General features: G+C 38.9%; 1 protein-coding gene across 2 annotated transcripts in view; it reads left to right on the top strand.

Annotated features, from left to right (window-relative positions):
- The first annotated feature begins 16107 nt into the window (after nt 1–16107).
- piwil1 (piwi-like RNA-mediated gene silencing 1) overlaps nt 16108–23741 on the top strand; it is a 68168-nt gene continuing 60534 nt past the window's right edge. Inside the window, exons 1-2 of one of the 2 annotated variants that reach the window (XM_018090379.2) lie at nt 16108–16301; nt 17634–17711. In XM_018090379.2, coding sequence (XP_017945868.1) covers nt 17643–17711 — 69 coding nt within the window. In that variant the 5' untranslated portion in view covers nt 16108–16301; nt 17634–17642. The remainder of the gene's footprint in view (nt 16302–17633; nt 17712–23741) is intronic. The other variant, XM_002940181.4, reaches the window with a different exon arrangement.

Genomic DNA, 23741 nt, shown 5'->3' with positions numbered 1-23741 from the left:
TACTTGAGTGCATGAAAACCTGATATTAGATTGAATTCCTGTCCTAGAACCTTAAGTTTTTCTTGCATAGTTAACGCATGCTACATTGCAAGCCTGCTACAAGGAAGGATAAATCACTGCTTTAGTTTCCTCTTTCAGTTGTTTTAATGCATACGCTAGTGTAATAAAAGGTTGTTCCATCTGTTGGTGGTCTATAAAGCTTTCAGTTCTTTAGCTGTTGTGGGCCAGGCATTCAGTTTATGTTGTAAGAGAGTGTAATTAACTTGTACTACCAAAAACAGATATGTATTAGGCCAAACTGCACCATAAATATTCTATGGTGTTTTAAACATAAAATATACATCAAAGCCTAAATAAACTTGCATACAGACATTCCTCACCTTGACTTACAAGTCACTCCAATGTTAAAGAACTGCATCTGTTATGGATTGTATTTCAGAACCATATACCGTATAGATTTACTAACATTTGTTTAGTTTCTTTTTCTTTACTACTTCCCACAAAAGAGAAAATGCACTAATTTGCTAAAGTCTGGGGGGGAAACCAAACAAGCAAAAAAATCTTAATTCAATAATTCCTTTAAAAAAAATGGGCAAAATCTTCTACATGAAGAGCTTGTGTGATGCTAAGGTGATCCTATCTGTATGGCAAAATGAGGGTCTCTTCCACATTCAGTTTTTAATTTCTATGAGGACATGTGTGATTGGCCAAAAAATGTGTAAGGGAATAAAAGAGATTTTGTAGCCAAATATGAGCAATCTACATTAGGACATTTTTAATCTCTAAGGGGGCAATTTAACCCTTTAAATGCCAGCAGAATATTGCATTTCATGTGCACTAAATGTCAGACTTTTTTGAACATTTTGTGCTCTCTCACTTTAGGTGCATTTACTGGTGGATTTTAGGTTACCTAAGAAAACCATACATTTTTTTCAGGAGAATCAGACCTTTTTAAAGAGATTTTGTGTATTTCCAATTCTGGAACAAGATTTAGAGCTCTAAATACTAAAGAAAGAAACAATAATATATTTAATGATATAGGGATTTATACCAGAAAAAGATTTTATTGACAAAAATTCAACTGATTCGGAAAGCCTTATGTCTCTCGAACAAGCCAATAGCAGATGTGGATAGTTGTATGAAAATGTCTGACTTTTATAGATCAAAAACTCCCAGTAGTAAATTACCAAATTTTTCAAAGCACTACAGCAGAATACTGCATACTTTAGATTCCAAAGCCAAAAATCATGGAACATTAGGGGGCTGATTTACTAACCCACGAATCCGACCTGAATTGGAAAAGTTCCGACTTGAAAACGAACATTTTGCGACTTTTTCGTATGTTTTGCGATTTTTTCGGATTCTGTACGAATTTTTCGTTACCAATACGATTTTTGCGTAAAAACGAGAGTTTTTCGTATCCATTACGAAAGTTGCGTAAAAAGTTGCGCATTTTTCGTAGCGTTAAAACTTACGCGAAAAATGCGCAACTTTTCGCGTAAGTTTTAACGCTACGAAAAATGCGCAACTTTTTACGCAACTTTCGTAATGGATAGGAAAACTCGCGTTTTTACGCAAAAATCGTATTGGTAACGAAAAATTCGTAAAGAATCCGAAAAAATCGCAAAACATACGAAAAAAACGCAAAATACCGATCATTACGAAAAAAACGCAATCGGACTCCATTCGACCCGTTCGTGGGTAAGTAAATCAGCCCCTAGGTGTACACCAGGAAACCATACATTTTTTAAAAGTACACATTCTATCAAATCCAAAATGGTTAACAATGTTTTTCTACTCCTAAGTACCAAACAGCAATTCTAAAAAATCGCCTCAAAGCATCCAATTTTAAGCATCTCATCTACCTCATACCATTAGGTACCAAGAAAAAACATCCTAAATATGAAAGCCAAAGGTCCTCTGAACAGTTTGATGTCCATTGTGCATAGAATTACCAATGTAGCTGGTATTTAGAGACCCCAGAGGGAAGTCAGTGCATACATATTACATGCCATATATTTCTGCTACTAAAAAATACACCGCCTGATTTCTGTGTGGTAAAAGCTTCATATATTCAGAAAATACACATTCTGTCAAATCAAAAATGAATAAATATGTCTTTGTATGGCAAAGGACCAAACAGCTAAATGTAGTGCTTTTTATGTAATTCCTTTTATGTAATATCCTAAATATGAATGCCATGAATGGTTTGATGCCCAGTATACACAGATTTACCAAACTATGTAGTATATAGAGGCACCCAAATAAAAATAATGCACCCAATGAAAACAGTGCACATAAATTTTCATGTCTGACACTGGCTGCTGCAATATAAACACTCAGTATGTGTATTATGTGTCATAAGAACCCCCTATCAGTACAGAGACCCTAGAAAACCATATATTCCGAAAGTACACATTCTGACAAAACCAAAATGGGTAAAAGTGCCTTTCTACTCCAAACTAGAAAGCTGAAATGAAAATAGTGCTCATGAATTTTCATGTCTGGCGCTCTGGCTGCTACAATATAAGCAGCCGGTTTGTGCCACAAGACTCCCCACCAGTATGGAGAAACAAATTCTGGAGTACAAATTCTGGCGAAACAAAAATGGGTAAATACATCTTTCTAATGGAAACTACCAAAAATCATCACAAAACTTCCATTTTACCCCATTATATAACCCACATTTCATGACGAACCAATATAAAACATTCTAAATATGAATGACAAGGGTCTACTGTTTAATGCCCAATATGCATAGATTTACCAAACTATGTGGCACCAAATGAACATTGCACATGAATTTTCATATCTGACACTTTGGCTGTTGCAATATAAGCACATAGTATATGTATTATGTGCCAAACTGTAAGAACCCCCTAACAGGATGGATACCTTAAAAACCATATATTTTCCTAAAGTACACATTCTGACTAAACCAAAATGGGTAAATGCATTTTTCTACTGCAAACTACCAAACTACAAAGCTATGCTAAATGTAGCAATTTTTTAATGAATTTTTTGAAAATCATCATAAAGCTTGCATTTACCCCATTATATACCCACATATTGTAACATACCAACATCAGACATTGTACATATGAATGCCAGGGGTCTGGTGAATAGTTTGATGGCCAATCTATTCAGCATACAGAGGCACCCAAATAGATTTCTAACACATAAAATTTCCATGGGCACAAACAAATAAAGAACAATGTGAAATGTTTGAATATTTATCTTATATTTATGGACAGAAACAAACCAATAACACCTATGCAGAACTGAAAATACAATAAAATGGCTAAAATGCAATAAAATTTCTAAAAATGGCACAAAAAAATCACCAAAAATGTAATATCACTGAAATAACATATAAAAGGTATTGCACAGTGCGGTTAGCAAATATGCTACTTGCAATAGCAATAAAACCATTTTTTTAAGGAAAATAAGACCACAATACGATTGAAAAAAAAATTAAAAAGTAACAAAATTGTGTAAGTGTGCATATGTGTGTGTACACTTGGCAAACTGTGCATTGTGTGTGTGTGCAAGTATGTGTGAGTACTAGTGATGGGCGAAAATTTCGCCAGGCATGGATTCGCGGCGAATTTCCGCGTTTCGCCATTGGCGGATTGTTTCACGAAACGGATGAAAAATTTCGCTGCGGAAAAATTCGCCGCACGTCCAAAAATTATCGCCAGCGTCAAAAAAGAATAGCCGCGGGCGACGAAACAATAGCCGCGCGACAAAATAAGAGCCGCGCACGACAAAACAATAGTCGCGGACGACGAAACAATAGCCACGCGACAAAACAATAGCCGCGGGCGACGAAACAATAGCTGCGCGACAAAATAATAGCCGCGGGCGACGAAACAATAGCCGCGCGACAAAACAATAGCCACGGGCGGCGAAACAATAGCCGGGCGACGAAACAATAGCCGCGCGACAAAATAATAGCCGTGGGCGACAAATTTTTTTGTCACACGACATTTTCGCCGTTTTGCGAATTTTTCGCCATTTCGCGGATCTTTTGAAAGATTCGTGAATTTTTCGGCGAAGCGAAACGGAACAGATTCGCTCATCACTAGTGAGTACTGTGAATGTGTAAAAGCCAAAAATGTGTGTGTGTAAGTGTAAATGTGAGCATGTATTAGTGTAAAGGGCTAATCATAAAGGGACGCCCATGTAACATTTAGGCAAAAACCTCTTTAGGTGACATTTTTTTTCCTGAGTGGGCTTTCTTAAATAAGAAAAAGTTCAGCAAATTTAAGGTACCTCAACTACCAAGGTTGTTTCCCTGAAACACTGTGTGAATTTAACTCATGGGAGGCTTAAGCACTCATAAATCAGTCTCTTGGTGTCCAGATTAAAAAATGTTTTTTGTTCTGGCTAGAATCTTTAGTTTTCTTCTATTTGGATCTATACTAATCTCATGCATTTAATCAGGTGATTTGTTAAATCAAACCATTATTTCTGTTTCCTTTGAAAATTCTTTATCAACATCACTTGATTAAAAAAAAAGTATTCAGAAACTTTTGATTCAATTAAAAATCAAAAACGTCCTGCATAACTAAATTCAGCTAAAGGAAAAGCATTCATGGTTACCCATTACACCATCTAAAATAACACTCTACCACTCTATCCTCACAGAGTGGTAAATCCTAGTCTACATTACACATACATTTTAATACAGTGTATACAATAATTTTTGTTGTTGTTGGTCTGGTTGGGCCCTTTCTCCTTTGGTGTGCACAAAGAATTATCTCTTAAATACACTTTCCAGGTTCTGCTTATGTTTTCATTTATTCAAACAGTTTTTGCTAGTTATTTTTTCCAAAATGAAAAAAGTGTGACATTTTCAGGCAGTCTATAACCTCAGCGAATTTCACACTCTGTTTCTTTTAATAGAAATTTTTGATACAAGGTGCCTGGGGATTGCAACTCATGAAAGAAAACCATGTGAGAACAATAGTAAAGTGTACATTTAGGGCTCTGTGGTGTGGGTGGCAGAGTTTTGCCAAATTTATTACTGGAAAAGTTAAAGCAGGAGAATCCAGTAAATCTATTATGTATTGTATATAGAGCTAGGTAGGTATAGGGCTAGAAGGGTGAGGTTTTTGTAAAGAATTTGCACAATGTAAATGGGAGAGTGAGAAATAATACATTAGTTAGGACTTACAAAACAACTACAGTATAACCTGCACAGGGATAGAGAAGTTTGGCCTGTTTAGAGCAGTGTCTGTGCTATCCTCTATAGAAGGGGACCTCAAACCACGGCTCACGGGCCAGTCCCCCAAGGTAATTTATTTGGCCCCCACTGTGTCCTCATCGCTGGCTACTACATGTCTGCCTCAGCGTGGTCCTTGGCCACAGTCGGCCAGTGCGATGTGGTGACGTGACATGCTGGTGCCGAGAACCACACGGAGGAAGACAGGTAGTAGCAGTAGCAATGGGTGAGGACATGGTGGGGACAGGGGCCATAGTTTGAGGACTAACTATAGTCTGGCCCCCCAACAGTCTGAGGGACTGTGACCTGGCCCCCTGTTTGAGGACCCCTGCTCTATAGTCTGCCTGTTTCTATCAAATGCATTGCTCTGTGCTTTCACAATGTTTGTTCTCTCAAATGGGAAACAATGCAACACAAAGAACACACAGAAAAACACAGCTCCCTACATAACATTAGTCTTAAATCTGTCTTTAAAGGAGAAAGAAAGGTAAAAACTAAGTAAGCTTTATCAGAAAGGTCTTTGTAAATACAGCCATAAGCACTCACAGAAACGCTGCACTGACTTCTCTGTGAAAAGATTTCTTATGTCTGTAATTCATGTGCCAGAGAAACACAGCTTTCTCTTTCTTCCTTCTCCTGCTCCCCCCTCCCTCAAGAATGCTAAGAACTCACTCCCCCCCCTTAGGAATGTGGATCTGAGCCAATCAACAGGAAGCTGACTCATAGGGGCCGATTCACTAAATGTCAATAAAACAAGCGCTATTTATAGCATGCGTAAAAATTTTATCGCTTCTTATTTGTTGTGACTTAATGCTCGATTCACTAAAAGGACACGCGTCATAATTAAGACACGATGTTCTCTGCGTTATTTAACTCGCGATGAGCGTTTTTTCTTGCGTTATTTTCCACCGTGTGCGTTATTTCATTGCGTGCTATATTAGCACACGATATTACGCACGTAACCATTACTTTCGTAAAACTACTGTTCTGAAAATTACCATTTCCTGAAAACTGGAGGATGCATCACTCTAGGGCCAACACAGACTTGAATAAATCCCACTGCAAAGTCCATGTTGTGTTGTCAAAAGCTCACCAACCACAATTTTCTTTAAGTACCGCCTGCCCCAAGTAGGTATTAATATTCACACAGACTAATGCGATATTTAGCGCGTTTAGCGCTTCATAAGTGTTTGTGAATCATGCGTTAGTATTATTTCTATTTGAGAACTACTGCGATGCGAGGTAAATAACACATTGCGATTTTTTTGCGTATGCGATATGTGTCTAAACGCATGTGAAATGACTTTGATGAATCGGGAATTCATTATTGCATGCTTTTTAAAGCAAAAAAGCATGCAATAAGCGTTATGTATTTGGGCTGAAATGCCAATATTTAGATCGATATTAACTAATGGCCCAAAATATGTACCTAGAAGAACAGAAACCCTAGGGAACAAATTATCTCCGAGTTTAGTACAGACTAATCAACAAGAGAAAACTTGGCTAACCATGAAAGGTAGCTTTAAATGTGGTTCTAAGAGATGCATTACATGTAACTTTGTCAAAAAAACTGAAACTTTTCTATCAACTGTCACTCAAAAGACATATTCTATTAGGCACTTTATAAATTGCAATACAAGATATGTCATTTATCTTCTTACATGCAAGAAATGCGGGAAACAATATGTTGGACAGACCAGCAGGAAGTTAAAAGAAAGAATCCGTGAACATGTTCTAAATATCACGGACACTAAATCATATACACCAATAGCTAAACATTTCGAAGAATGTTCCAATAGATCTTTAAGTAATCTTCTAGTTACAGCCATTGATAAGGTTACCCCTAGTCCTAGAGGAGGTAGCATTGTCAGTGCCCTTCTAAAAAAAGAGACAAAATGGATTTTCTACCTTCACACTAGACAACCTAAAGGTCTAAATTTTGATTATGACGTATCCTGCTATGTATGATCTTTGCTATATATGATTTCTAATTAACTATATTTTAGACAAAAGTTTATATCCTAGTGTCTCTTTTTCTATTCTTTATCTGAGATTTATTTGGTAACTGGCTAGTTATATTTCATACATATTTAAAAAAACATTTTTATCAATTACACATGTAATTTATACTTATATTTCACTAATCTTTATAACCTGGTTAGCAGCATTAAAGCTACATTAAAAGGGGTACAGATATACTGGACCTATATTTATATATTTTTTATACTGATTTTTTATACTGATATTTATATATAATACTGCTTAGTGCAAATTTTATCTACTATTAAAAAGACTGCCCCTTTTTCTATATCTACTATTATTCTCTATATTTAACGATTTGTTTGTTATATAAAAAACTTCCCTTGTTTGAACACATGTACCTTTTTTTCAGACTGACTTGTAGATTTCTGTCTGATTACCAACTGACCTTTCAGGTTTTTGATTGGTTAATTTAGTCTACATCAGCTAATTAAGTTTGAATAACCATTGGCTCAAGTTGTTTTAAATACGTTGTCTGTATCAATTCTCATTTAGCCTATGATTAAGTACCAGGAGGTACGAAACGCGTAAGGCTCTTTGTATCATGTGTTAAATAAAAAGTTTTTTGGTTTTACTTCCACTTCTCATGAACAATTGCTATCCACTAATGACTTTACCGGAGTGCCTGCCTTCTTTCTATTTTTGAGACGTATCCATTTTGGCTCCCTTTGGCTGAGGGTCTGGGGCATGAGCACCTGGACCAACCTATACTATAGGTGAGATCCTTTCTTATGAGCATATGTACTACTATTATTCTATTCATTTACTGAAATGCCAGAGCCTATATTAAAGGAGAAGAAAAGATAAAAACTAAGTAAGCTTTATCAGAAGGTCTATGTAAATACAGCCATAAGCACTTACAGAAACGCTGCACTGAGTCTTCTGTCAAAAGAAACAGGATTTCTTGTCTGTTTGGTTACCTGTGCCAAAGACACGCAGCTCTCTCCTGTCTCCCCTCTCCTGCTCCCCCCTCCCTGCAAGAACTCCCTCCCCCCCCTTAGGAATGTGGATCTGAGCCAATCAGCAGGAAGCTTCCTTATAGTCTAACTTGGTGAGGAGTGAGGCATTATGGGAACTTTCTTTACAGAGCTCAGCTTTTTTTTCCATATAAGGCTTCTGATCATCTGAACGGGAGAAATATGGGGAGACTTAAGGGCACTATTGAGAGAACTGAAGGAATGCCTGCAGCTTGACATTAACTATTTATTAGCTTTTCCTTCTCCTTTAAATCCCAGTCCGGTCTTAGCTGAAAAAAGTTTTATGCCACAGCATTGTACTACAATTGACTTACTGAGCCATTTTATTGGAACATTTACCTACCCCCCCCCCCCCTCTTATAAGTAAAAAAGCATCTTGAGTTCCTGAATTAAATGTACTAAAATAATTCTAATTAAGCCAGCAGCACATGTCTGCATCTATTCTGTTGCCAGATACAATTCATTTCTCTATTCTGCATTAACAGTTTTAGTAGCCCTTTTAATCAGTCCCAATAAAAAGCAGCACCACTAACATATTTACACAAAAACACACATACATATAAACACAATCTACCAATTATTGTTATGAAAAAAGTAAAAAAGTATAAAATGGTTTAAACTTGTAGCCTGCAGCTGCATCTTTGAACACATACTACTTATGTTAGTATGAATGCAGTTTAATGGTCTTATGCGTAATGGCATACTCACCTTACACATCAACTGTGTGGAATTGCAACAGCTAAAATGTTCACTGAAAGTGTGAACATTAGAGACCTCTAGTGGAAATCTACTAAATTGCAGTATACACTAGAAATCTAATTTTAATCATTACCATTGTTTAATTTTGTAACACAAACATGCTGTGCATTGGGTTAAAGAGAATGTTCATTCACATCATATTTGTCTCATAAAATTTGCATCATCGGAAAAAGCTTTCATTCTGAGTGGTATTTAAAGGAAATTAATCTCAATCATTTATGGAGGTAAACTTACTTGTATGTATGTATGTATATCTTTTTTTATAAAGCGCTACATATGTATGCAGCGCTGTACAGTAGAATACATTAATACAAACAGGGGGTTATTAAGATAATAATAGATAAATGCAAAGTATAACAATAAATACAAATAAATACAAGATACAGTTGCAATAAGTTAAGAATCAAAGAGGATGGAGGTCCCTGCCCCGTAGATTTTACAATCTAGATGGGAGGGTAACTTACAGACACAAAATAGGCAAATATACATGCTGTAGGTCAGTTCTGTCCAACTGGCGGCCCGCGACCCCCCTCTGTGCGCCCCCCCCCCACCTGTCTGGCTGCTTGATGGCTTAATTTTGTGTAAACTTTAAATGGTATCAGTACTGAGATTAACTGGCCCCCTGCATGGTTCTCACCTCAGATTCAGGATGTAATCCCCTGTACTGTTCACACCTTTTAATCTCTGCATTGTTCACACCTCAGGTTCAGGCTGTAATCACCCAAATTGTTCACCTGTTCACACCTCAGACATTGTATGTACAATGTGTGTAGGCTGAGTATGGCACATACAGGCAGGGTAGGGCAGGCTGAGTATGGCACATACAGGCAGGGTAGGGCAGGCAGAGTAGGGCACACATAGGCAGCATAGGGCAGGCAGAGTATGGCACACACAGGCAGCATAGGACAGGCAGAGTATGGAACACACAGGCAGCATAGGACAGGCAGAGTTTGTTAGCAGGCGGCATATGGACTTAAGGGTATGTCTTAATATGACATAATATAATTCTTTCACATATGAATGATGGTTAATATCCCCGCAGTGAGGACTATGCATTTGGGTTTTTGCTGCACTACCACCATTGTGATGAAGTGGGTGTGGTTTAAAGGGGGGAGTGGTCAAAACTGGCTTCCATTAGCGGCCCTCCACCATGTATGTGAGAGAAATTCCGGCCCTCAGCACTGCAGAAGTTGGACAGCACTGCTGTAGGTCATAGTGGGTGACACTACAATATAAGTGCTAGTTGCCAGATCAGGTGCTGTGCGAGTGCTCTAAGAGGTAGTCTTAAAATGCCTCTCTGAGCACATTTGCAACTTACATTAATTTCTATTTTTAGCAGTTACTAAGATAATAGATAAAGAGTACTAGGCTTTTGGCTCAACAGCTCTCTCTGTAATACATCAAAGAATCAACAGTTCTAGGGTTAACTGACTGACACTTTTACTAATCTTTAAAGAAAGCTGTTAAGTGAAATTCTGGCATTAGGTAACCAGGGTAAAGTACCCAGTTGTATGTTAAACAAGAAGGAAAGATTGAAATTACAGAGGGGTGCAAAAACTTAGACACCTCTCCCCCGTGACTGTATTTACTAACCTGATACCCTGGGCTGGTGCGATCCTCTTCCTGCTTTTGCGTTCTTTACGTAGGTACACATGTGCAGTAAAGTGAGACGCTGAATTTTAACAAAAAAAGCCATCTTTTTCACTGAACTGCACATGCTTGGGCACCAGGGTAGCAAAGAAAGACAAAGTGGAAGAAGAGAATTGCTCTTTGGAGCTGCTGAGAAGAACCCCAGGCCAGGGCAGGTTTCTGCTAACAGGAGCAATGGCCCAGGGTATCACGTAAGTAAACCAATCTCTGGGGGGGTGCCCAACTTTTGGCACTTCCCAGTGATTTCATCTTCCTCTCCTTTAAGAAGGATTAAAATGTAAGGGGTACCACAGCAGACTTCATTTGCCAGAATTCTTCAAAAAAAATTCCTTCCTTTACTTTGCATTGCATGGAGAGGGGTTCAGAAGCAACTTCTTTTATAACCAACAGATTATCAGATTATGGTTTTAAAAACTTTATCATCATTTTGATTAAGTCTATACATAATCAGATGAGAAGTCAGGCAGATGTGTTTTAGTGCTTTCTTTATTAGAGGATAGCAACCAGTGTTAAAATAGCCTTCCAAACTGGCCAAATATTGTAGATCTCATAGACAACCGCTAGTCTAAATTTTTTTGCTTAAAGGAGCTAAGTAAAGAGCTTTGGTTGTAACACAGATGGCACATTAATAGTATTTGTAGATCCACACCACAGAAAACTGTGTGGACTAGTGATGTGTGGGTTGACTTGTAGGTTTCAGCATAAGGTTAGGTTGAAATTTGGGAAAATATTGTGGGTTCACATTGGGTGTGGGTCAGAATGGGGAAGTACACTGCTCTTCTGCTCCCAAAGATTCCCTGTCTTGATACTAGAGGCATGTACAGAAGTAGGGCACGCACCATACATAAGAAAATTACTCCTTAATCCATCTTCTGTTATTTGCTTCATCAACCAATCCCACAAGGGAAAATAGCCTTCAAGTTAAGTTAACAAGTTTCTAATTTGTGTCATTCTAATGCCAGTCCTTAATATTTTGATGCCTTTGCATGCAGGGCCCTAGTTGTTACCTACTGTTTTGGTATGTTTATGTTTATGTACTATGTTGCAGAATATATTGGCGCTTAATAAATAAATGCAATAATAATATTGTGCATGCCCATATCCACATGCAGCACAATGAAAAACACAGATGAATTAACCATGATAAATTTTTGTGGAGAACTGCCTTCTCATAGTTTTTATCATTTGATAAATATGACTGATTTCCTTTACTTTTGCAGAGTCCAAATTAATATAAGTATATGTCATTTACTGTATATAAGACTAAATTACGCTATAATGTTATTGCTGTAGCTGTATAACAACATTTTTTCATTTTGGATTTGTATTTTGTAAATATTAATACTCTTAGTGGAGTGAAGCATTACCAGTGACGTCGCTCAGGGCAACCAATCAGCAATTAGATTTCAACAGTTAGAAAAGCAAAGCAAAGCATCTGATTGGTTACTATAAAAAACATCACCAGTGATGTTTTACTCCACTTTTTACACAGCATGAAAAATATACCCTTAAATGTAATTCCTGCTGAAAGTAGTGTTTGTCTGTTGGGAAGGTTTTATTTTCCTGTCAGATCAGGAGAGAGAAACCAGCAGGGAGAAAAAGAGTCTGTGTATGTCTTTGTACAGGTATAGGACCCATTATCCAGAATGCTTGGGACCAAGGGTATTCCGGATAAGGGGTTTTTCCGTAATTTGGATCTTCATACCTTAAGTCAACTAAAAAAATAATAAAACATTAACATTAACATTAAACCCAATAGGATTGTTTTGCATCCAATAAGGATTAATAATATATTAGCTGGGATAAAATACAATGTCCTGTTTTACTATTACAGAGAAAAAGGGAATACATTTTAAAAATCTGAATTATTTGATGGAGTATATGGGAGAAAGGCTTTCCGTAATTCAGAGATTTCTGGATAACGGATTTCCAGATAACGGATACCATACCTGTAGTAGTAATTGTAGAAAACTTAAGAACCAACCTTTGTGGCTTAAGTAAAGAAGTTTAAAGAGTAAAAAAGAAGAAGCTGCATTTATTGAATATAAACACTATAACATGTGTTGTAAAAGAGCAATCCGAAGAGCAAAGATAGAAAATGAGGAGCGCATTCCGGCAGAGGCTAAGACTAACCCCAAAAAGTTTTTTTCAATTCCACTGAATTATGGTAACAATATGGTTGGCAAATATGCTAAATCAGTTTGTTTCTTTAGTAAATACAATAGAGGAGCCAGAGTCAGGGGCATATTAAGTTCTGGTGCTGCCCTATGCACCGGACCTATATACACCCCTATGTTGTATGCATGACATTACATGCAGCAACTTCGCGAAAGTGATGTCACATGCAGTGTGAACGTACCGTTACTTCCGCTAAAGCTCGCAACCCTCTACCCCCCAGCTCCATTGCCAGATTTCCTAGGGAAATCTGGGGTGGAGGCTTGGGGCACTGGCCCTCAGGTGCCTTAATATAAATACGCCCCTGGCCAGAGTGCCAAGACCCACCCAATGGCTGCAATGTTGGCTCAGCTCAATGTAGGGAGCTAGGTTCAGTTTTGAACTGAATGGCCTCTATTTTTCATATTCTCAGACTTGCTTTTATCTGGTATGATACCTGTGGATTGGGGGAAAGCTCATGTCATTCCTATATTTAAAAAGGGATTGTGACATCCATGGTGGGCAAGTTATTTGAAGGCTTGTTAAGGGATCACATTCAAAATTCTGGAGAATATCTTTATGAGCAGTAATCATAATGGCTTTATGAAGGACAGGTCGTGTCACACCAATTTGAATACTTTTTATGATGAGGTTAGTAAGAAGCTGGACAGTGGGGTTGCAGTATATGTGATCTATTTTGATTTTGCCAAAACATCTGATACCGTGCCCCACAAACAGCTGCTTTCAAAACTCAGTTATGTTGGTCTTAGTGAAGTCGTTTGCACATGGATAGGAAACTTGTTAACGGTACAATTTCTACTTGGAGTCAGGAAGGTTTTTTTTCCCCCTCTGCGGCAAATAAGAGAGGCTTCAGAAGGGTCTTTTGCCTTCCTCAGGATCAACTAGATGTTAGGCAGGTTATATATATGCATTAAGGTTGAACTTGATGGACAAATGTCTTTTTTGACCTAACTTACTATGTTACTATGTAAACCTGGATCCCAAACTTAAAGGAGAAGGAAAGGCAAAGTCACTTGGGGGTGCCAAAATGTTAGGTGCCCCTGTACAGAAAGAACAGCACCAGCCCGTGGTAGCTGCATCGCTTCCTCCTTCCTTAACGATCGCGCGCGCATGCGCAGTAGAGTGAAAAGCCGAACTTTGAACAGAGAAGTCGGCTTTTCACTCTACTGCGCATGCCTTTGTCCAGGACAATTGGCTGCAGCGCTAGTAGGAAGGAGGAAGCACTCTCGACAGCAGGGGCGGGCAAAGCCGACCGGGCGCCCTAGGCAACACGGTCGACCACCTCGCCCCTGCACCTTCCTCATTCGCCCCCCCCCTTGGCGCGCATGCGCAGTTGAATGCGGGGGGCGGGGTTTGCGCTGCGATTCGATGGATCATTGCCCCCACCGCATAAGGACAAACGGCGGGGGCAATGACTAAAGAGCGCGGACTAGGGGTAGGCAGGAGAGGCTGCCTGGCGCCCCCCAATCGTTGCGCCCTAGGCAGCTGCCTCTTCTGCCTACCCCTAGTTACGGCCCTGCTCGACAGGTACCCCGGGCTGGTGCTGTTTTCTCCTAACAGGAGCACCAGCCCGGGGTACAAGGTGGTGCCTAACATTTTGGCACCCCCAAGTGACTTAGCCTTTCCTTGTCCTTTAAAGGAGACCAATCAACTCTGTATATTTTTAACTAAAAGCCCCAGCACAGAAGGGCACTTTCAAACCCTGTACAACCACAAAAAAAGCAAATGGCACTCAGGGCTATAAACAAGGGAAAAACCCTTAGAATTTTATTCAATAAAATTCTAAGGGTTTTTCCCTTGTTTATAGCCCTGAGTGCCATTTGCTTTTTTTGTGGTTGTACTGGTTTTGGAGGGTGCCGATCCCTCCAGCAGTGTGCACCGGGCATTTAATTTTGGAGTACTAGGGTGTGCGGATAAGGTCTCTGTATTACACTTTCAAACCCTGGCCACACTGCCCATGCTACTGGTTGGCGATAGAAGCCAGAGAGACAGAAGCAGAATTTAATACACCAGAAGATGGAGAACACAAAGTTTCTACTTTGTAGTTCCATAGCTGTACAGGCAGGCCAGGGAACTTTTAGGTGCATGCACAGACGCAGCTGGGGTGGAGGGCCATCTAAAGGGGGGGGCTAGAAGTTAAAAAAAAGGCAGGTGTGTAGTTCTTCTTTAACCTGGGTTTCTTCTAAAGCCACAATACCTCTTTAACAAAACTAGTGCAAAAAATGTGTGAAAGCTCTGTCTCTTGCATATTGCCATGCAGGTTGCGCCATGCTGCACAGTTCTTTGTTCTGTTACAATGAAATAAAAATATTTACACATAACACTCAGTGCAGCACTGCATCCAGAGTGGGTAGTAAGTGGTTGGTATCAGATAAAAAATAAGGTAGTCTGAGAGAGATCACAATGCCTGACAGCAATAAGCATTGCACCCCGGGCCAGCCAGATCTGGCTCCTTTTGCGGTGCTCTAGCACTTGTCTTAGAAAATGGTAAAATAAGGGCCTATGCTGTTCTAAGGGGCAGATGTATCAAAATTTGAGATTAAAGTTCACCACGAAAAAAAAAAAAAAACACTTTCTGTGTATTTCTTTGGGATTTTTAGAAGTGTTTTTATCAATGGGTGACCGTTGGAGTTTACCATTTGATAAATATGCTTCTAAAAATCCCAAAGGAATCAATAGAGAGTAGGTGAATTTTTCAGTGGTAAGCTTGGTTATTTTTTTTAAGAAAGGGTGGAAACTCAGGTTGTGGTTAAAATCATTAGACGTTAATATTATTCACAGTGCAGAAAGCTAAAAATACAAGAAGATAAAAATATAGGAAAGCCAGTATTTTTTTCCTATCAATTACATTGGCATTAAGCATTATTTTTTACCTGGAATTAAATTAGTAGAAAACCTGGAATTGATTCTTGTCCTGTATGTACAAAATGGAAGCATACTGTATGTACACACACACACACATATATATGTACCATCAGGGCATTGCAGAATGAGGGCCTCATTTTATACAGACCCCAGCAAAAATATAACCCCATACATTTAAAAATAATGTCTAGATAAGGAATCAATATGTGTAGTTATAATTCATTCTTTATTAGCACGTGTAGTTTTGCTACATACATCCAATAACACTTTGCCATCCAAAATTTAGTACAAGTTGCACCTGAAACTTAATGCAAGCAGGTGTCTAAAGTAGGCTCTCATTGGCCACATGTAATCATTTTACTTTATCCTTCCGCACAGTGAATGAGGTACTCAGATTATGCCCACCATAACTTAGTGGGGCGTAGCCTTAGGGAATTATAGTTTGTGGCGCAGCAAGAAATTGGATCTGTACTGCGCGGATGAATTTTTCGCGGGTCTGCGCTGAAGTGAAGGGGCCTTAGTTCAGTGACAGAGACGAGCGGCGGCGCAACTTTTCCTCACCTGTTGACTCGCGTTAGAATAAAGGGAGCCTGTTTGTCTTGGACAAGGTAAATGTGCTTTGAAAATAGTTTTTCTCTTCGAGAAGTGTTATTAGTAGTAAGTGTAAAATTGGTTTTGTCGTTTTAAAGGTTATTTGATGTACAAATCGGCCAACTTGTAATTATGGACAGGCTTAGGGACAGAAAGAGGTCAAAAATTAGGGTAGAACTGAGTATGTGGTGAGCTGTAGCAGCATTTCCATGGATAGGGGAAACTTACAGAAAACCTAGTCTCACCATGTCCTACTTCTTGCTTGCTGCCTTTCTCATCTTCAGGAAGTCTTTAATGTAATCATCTTCTAATTTCTCTATCTAAACTTTTACCATTAATTTTGCCTATATGTATTCCTCTATATGCAGTTTCTTATGTAAAACAAACATGTTAACTTATGGGAAAAATCTTTAATCTGGTTTCATCAACCTGAATTAGTTTTGATTTATTAGAGGACAAAAATTGTCACAGCCATGAGACTTCATTTTCTTTCTTTCCAGTGCTTTCTAGTCCCATGAAATTAGGAATGTTACTGGTGTAATACACTGGGGTCCACAGCAGGACTCATTTTACGTTCCTCTTAAACTATGAAAAATCAGGATTTGGCAGAATCTTTTTTGAGGATTTGGTATTTAGCCCAATGCAAAATTCATAGATTCTGCGCATCCCTATCTGTAACCCAAGCCTTGGCTTAGAGAGCCACAACTATGCCATGGAAATTTCTATCAGTTTAGTACAGGTATAGGATTCGTTATCTGGAAACCCATTATCCAGAAAGTTCCGAATTATGGAAAGGCCATCCCCCATAGACTCCATTTTAAACAAATAATTCTAATTTTCAGAAATATTATTTTTCTCTGTTATATTAAAATAGTGCCGTGTACTTGATCCAAACTAAGATATAATTAATCTTTATTGGATGGAAAACAATCCTGTTGGGTATATTTAATGTTTAAATTATTTTTTAGTAAATTTAAAGCATGGAGAAGACCCCAGGTCCTGTGCATTCTGGATAACAGATCCCATACCTGTGTAGAGGAATACATAGCATAAACAAAGACAGTAGCTGTTCAGCCTCAGCCAATATTTTTTAGAAATAAAACAAATTGAAAATGAAATTTCATATTCTTTTACTATATCCATTGAGCAGTGGCAGGAAGTTCCTTGTGATCATCATGCTTCTCTCAAACAGGACAATTAAAATCCAAAATATCCATGTACCATTGTCCTAGGAATAAATTATTTTTATATTTCTGAAGATTAAATATACTACTGTACTATGTATTACATTATAGATAGTACTTTTTTCTAACTATTGCACAATGTAAACTTATGTATTTGTGTTGTAGGAGATAAAAATGTCAGGAAGAGCTAGAGCAAGAGCTCGAGGCAGAGCCCGTGGTCAGGAACCACCAGCACCTGGAAAGGTCTGAATATTTATATAAAAGGCTGTAATAAAATTAAATATATTTCATTTTGTATTGATCTTTAAAAAGTACTGGTTATTTTTTCTGTAGGAACCTTTAAACTGCAAAATTGCAGGGCAATGCTGATTTCATTTTCACTTCTGGATCTTAGAAGCAATTGAAAAGTGCAAACACACTATTTTACACCTTTGGTTTGTCTGTAATAAAAGCTACCAAGCCTACACACAATTATGAAAATTTTAGTTACTTGCCCAGCTGTAATTCTATAACTACTGCTGTATTAATGCAATTCTCAGAACATGAATTGACTAAATCATCAGCCCACCCTCTGCTCTGCAGGACAGATAAACTACTATAGCATATATACACTACACCTTCAACTGTCTTACAATCTGAGTAAGAAAGCCAAACATCTCTCTCTGCCTGCAAGTTTTAGGGATGCTCCTGACAAACAATGGATATCCATCTTTACCTTGGCTGGCATGTCTCTTAGACCAGTCTTTATAGCAACATGGATCATTAAGGTAATGGAGATATTGCTTCTACAGTCCTTTGCTTACAGCCAACAATATGGAGTTTTGGATATTAGTAAAACGGTCAACCAAGTTTTATCAAAGTCTGTTGTAGCCAGTCTTGACACAAACTTGAAATAGAAAAGGAGGAGGGTATGCCTGCTTGTTAAGCTTGATTTAAAAGCCATTATAAAGAAATACGTGATGATTGAAGATGGGGGAAATCGCGCCGCCGTGTGTGCCATCCCACCGGCGACTTACATTTTCGCCGGTGGGATGGCAACTCGGGGAGATTAGTCGCCCTCGAACAGGGAGTTTTGTCGCGGGTGACTAATCTCCCCGTGTGCCAGAGCCCTTAACGACCCAGAACAAATATAAATATACCCCTAGGTAATAGTGACCATAATGTCTTCTGTTATAATGTTATATTTAATGTTTGGTGCAAAAAACAAATATACACTGGGGCAACAGACTTGGATTTTAAACATTAAGTTCTGTTACCATATCTATCATTAGGTGGGGCATGGGAGCATTTTTTAGCAATACAGGTGTCCAGTAGCTGCTATCTTGCTATTTTCCCATTGTTCTGCTGACAGGCTACTGGGAGGAAAGGAAGGGGGGTGGGGTGATATCACCCCAACTTGGACTGCAGCAGAAAAGAGTGACTGAAGTTTATCAACGCACAACGGACATGGCTGAGGGCACTTGGGAAACAAGCAATATGTCTAGCCTCATGTCAGATTTCAATATTAAATATACAAAAATCTGCTTGCTCTTTTAAAAAACAGATTTCTGTTGAAGCAGAGAAAGGGCTTTGCCCGAAACATGTAGTGTACTGACACTGCCATTAAATTCACTGCGGTTTTAAAATGCTGCCTGGAGCTGTTTGATTCCTTTTGCCTTAATACCGGCAACAAAATTTGCGCAACAACACCTATGCTTTCCACCAGCGATTTACTTTGTTGCTGGCGGAAAGGCATTTCGGGGAGATTAGTTGCCCGCAGTAGAAAACTTGCTTTTACCCGTTATTACATGTGTCATAAGCTGTATTTTAACTTTTTATATGTACAGTATGCTGTCTAGGCTGCACTGTGAGTACCTAAGACATAGGAGCACATTGCGTTTTTTTCGTAATGATCGGTATTTTGCGATTTTTTTTCGGAAATTATCGCGACTTTTTCGTTACCAATACGATTTGCGCGAAAAAACGCGAGTTTTTCGTAGCCATAACGACTTACGCGAAAAAACGCGAGTTTTTTGTAGCCTTTCCGAAAGTTGCGCAAAATCTGTCGATTTTTTCGTAGCGTTAAAACTTGCGCGAAAAGTCGCGCCTTTTTCGTAGCGTTTAAACTTAAAAAATCGCGACTTTTTGCGCGAGTTTTAACGCTACGAAAAAATCGCCAGATTTTGTGCAACTTTCGGAATGGCTACGAAAAACTCGCGTTTTTTCGCGCAAATCGTATTGGTAACGAAAAGTCGCAATAATTTCCGAAAAGTCGTAAAGGCGCCGAAAAAAAATACGAAAAAGTTGCAAAATGTTCGTTTTCCAATCGGAATTTTTCAAATTCGAAAAAGTATTTTTTCTGAATACAGATTAAATATACTGCTTTGTAGTTTATTAAATAGAAGAAGTAAATGGCATTATTGTCCAGATGATGGCAGCATTCCGCATTTAAACTCTTTCATGTAAATATGCTATTCATACTAGTAGAATCTGAACTTACAGTTTGTGTTAAAGGAAAAATAACTGCATATATAACTTTTTTATATAACTTTATTTTTTATTTTTGTTCATAAAGAGATATTACTTTGCAAAATATACATCTGACAGGTTTCATTAAAAGCACCACTACACAAAGCGTAAGTGTATAGTGTATCTTCTTTGCTAATGATTGTCCTGCAAATCAAAAAATGAATGAAACAGAGAATGGAATTTTTTTTCTAAAACTTCATAGAATGTTCTAAACTTTTAAACCATGTGGTGGATGTGTTATCGTAAGATAAATATGTGGTGAATAGAAGGAACAGGAATTGCATTAATGCAGTTGTTAGTTTGTGGTAAGGAGTGGTGCACTGCTGAGTGCCCTGGACAAGAAGGTTGTTAATTGGCTGGTCCATGCAATAACTACAGTAAAGCATTTGTTTCCATTCTGTACACAAAAATCTTCTCTTTGATTCAGAATCTTTTTTGTTTAATTCTGCGTGAAAAACACATCTACATCTGCAAGTGTAGTTGTGGTCCCCACAATTTCCTTGCACTCAGTTGTGTGTAAAACCACTTTCATTAAAGGTGTCAAAATGACCTCCTTGCACTTTGGTATTAAGTCCTTTCTAGCTTCCATTTCAGTCACGTGCTACTGCTCTTACTGATGCTTTGCATCCAGCTTCAATAGGCACAGTACATTTGCACCTAAAGAATTTGGCACAGACAGCATGTTGCTGCACAATTGCCTTCACACTGGTCGACGTCCATACAATTGCCTTCACTTTGCAGCACAATGCAGTTGCGGTTGCGGTATTGCAAACAGTTGTGTCAAGAGTATGTCCGCAATGACGCCAGAATTTTTGGGAAACTGCTGCATTGTGGGAAAGAAGCATTGTGATTTGCTCACTGCACTTGCAGTTGTACATAAGCCCTATTATGTATTTGTGGTCCCTCTTAAAAATCACAAAAACAGTATTTTTAAATGAAAATATTATGCTCTAGGAAAGATAATTCCAGCTTAATTGAATTAGCCCTAAATTAATGAAGGGCTGTGAAAGTCATGAAGCTTTTATAAGTAAATTTAAATTTCTAAACACTCCAGTTTGATTTCCAGCCTGCTACTGAAAATGCTTCCTGGCGGTCAGGGTCACTTACAAAATAAACAGATATTTTTGCTTCAGATATTTAAAGGACAAGGAAAGCCCATATTAATATTTTATGTCTGTGAAAAACACCTCCTTCACTTACAAGAGATTTGTTGGCAGATTTGTGATTGTCTCCTCCATTCCTATCTACCTTGCCATAATTTATGTGATAACATCCTGAAGATGGCCGCAGTCTTTTCACATAGGAAGACATTTTCAGTGGGCTAGAGGACACTGGTAGGTCATCCGCGCCATTTTGCGCAGGCCTTCCTTCCCTGGCAAATCTCTCTAGCCGTGCCGCTGTCTCCGCCGCTTTTTTCTGCGCTTTACTTGGCCCCATTTTGTTGTGCTGGGGGAGAGGAGTCTGGGTGTTAGTTTTGGGGTCCGTGATGTTCGTGTTAGGGTGGCCCCAGGGGATTATTTTAGGCCCGAGCAGCGGAGCCCAAGAGAATTGCGACCGCTCACATCAAGCTGGTAGCCACGCCCTCCGGCTTTCCTTGTCCTTAAACTATGGTTTCTATTATTTAAAAAAAAGTATAAAGTATAAAAAAATATATTAAAAAGTACCTGAAACTGGGGGTTTAGTATCCCTGGAATTCTGTTACTGGAACAGTCCCTGAGGAAGATCCAAGGGTAGAGATTCTTGTGTAGAGTGTCAGCAGGTTGGCACATTGCATGGTTGACTGCATGGTAACATAGGGTGATTAGAGAAGCATATAGTGGGTACAGTGTGAGTACCTCAGGGAGCCTGCGTCTCATCCTAAGGCACTGAGTGAAAAGTAGGGAAAACATTGCTCAGTGATGTTTAAATTGATGTTACCTCCTACAGTTGGGTTTAGAATCTGGGATGACTTTGGTATTTCGAGTTCCGTCCCTAGTACTGCATTTGTAGAGTGAGGTTGAGGTAGTAGCCTCAGATATAGTTGCTATAGCGGTTGAGCTGAAGAGGTGTTTTAATCGTACGTCTCTTCTATTGAGGGCAAACAACCCAGTCTGCTGGCAGACCCCACACTTAGTCACCCCAACCTGATTGAATGGTACCATCGCATGGCAAGGCAGTGGGGTAACAGACTGATGTGGGGGAGTCTTTCGATAGTAGTTTTTGGAGTTACTATGTGGTATGACAGGCTGAGAGTTGTAACTTGCTCTTGTCATTGGAGATTGTGTTACAGATTTCTGATGGGTGAGTGCTGCATGCCTCTACTGTTGTGCCAGTCATCGGCTTTCAGTGGTGCAGGGAAGATGTGTAATTGGTTCCCTTCTTGAACCCTAAGACAGGCAGGGTACTGCATTCTGTATAAGAGGCACACTTCCCTAAGACGTTGCTTGACCCCAGTAAAGCTTGCCCTTTGTTTCTGGATGGCTGGTGAAAAATCAGAGTAAAGTGTTGGAAAAGGTGTCTGAGCGTAGTGTATCTTTTAGCCACCTTTCAATGAAGAGTACTGGGTATGGTCCATCTGCCTTTGGGGGAAGACCTACTATGCGAACATTGCTGTGTCTCAGCCTATTCTCCATGTCATCAACTTTGTCCTTTATCACTTTAGATGCTGTTTAAGGGTCTGGACATCAGATTGCACTGGAGGTGTGGCATCATCCAGGTTTTCCATGGCTGTGGTGCGTTCCCTGAATTTTTGCATATTTTGACGCAGCAGAGACAGGTTGATCCTTATCTCCTGCAACTGGGTGGTAGCCATTGCACAGCTTTTCTTAATTGCCCCCCAGTATATCTGCTAGTGTGGGTTCTGGTGTCTCTGGCTGGATGCAGGCTGCTGAGTCTTACCTCTCTTTTTACCCATGGAATGTCAGCAGGGGTAATTTGCTCTTGTGCATTTGGCTCTGCCTTAGTTGCAATTTAATTGCAGGGTGGATTTGCCAGCGCCGGGAGCTAACTGCAGTGTGTCCTTTCACTCCACCATCTTGGGCTTGCCCCCCTGGATGTAACTTTTTTAAGATTTTAGAAATCAACCTTCAAGGGCTGGGGTACACCAAACACATTTGCTAAAAATGAGCACATTAAACAGGACTTATATTCTGCCTATTGTTTTATTTAAAAAACTAGCCACATTGTCCTATTTTTTCTATTTTATTATTATAAAGCACTAGTTTGAAATGTGTGCTATGTTCACTGAACTCGCTTCCCCTTCCTTTACAAACAAGGCAGTTTGTCCAGAGATTGCTATGTTCTCTGACAAACAAACCCCTTCCTTCTTCATGCAGCAGCCCCTGAACAGCTTATTATAGGGGACTGGTAATATGTTATTTCAGCTTCTCTGAATTTCTCTTGGTGGGGCCAGAATTAACAAGAAGCTGGCTTCATATTCTTGTTTAGTGCTAGAAATAGCAGAAACCATAGATATTTCTTAATTAAAACAATAGACCAAAAATATGTTCAAAAGAACACTGCCTTTTTAAGTAAATACAGATTGTAAGCTCTTTTGGGCACGACTCTCTTCACTTCTTGTATCGGTTATTGATTGCTTTATATGTTACTCTGTATGTCCAATGTATGTAACCCACCTATTGTACAGTGCTGCGGAATATGTTGGTGCTTTATAAATAAATGTTAATAATAAATAAATGTTAATAAATTTGCTGGTTTACGTTTCAAGGCTACTTCTAATCCAGAAAGCAGCACCAATTGCAATAGATAAGAATAACTTGATAAGTA

This window comes from Xenopus tropicalis, chromosome 1 (assembly GCF_000004195.4).
Source record: "Xenopus tropicalis strain Nigerian chromosome 1, UCB_Xtro_10.0, whole genome shotgun sequence".
NCBI lineage: Eukaryota > Metazoa > Chordata > Amphibia > Anura > Pipidae > Xenopus > Xenopus tropicalis.
Note: the sequence above shows the minus strand (reverse complement) of the source record. Positions and strands in the feature narration are given on the sequence as shown.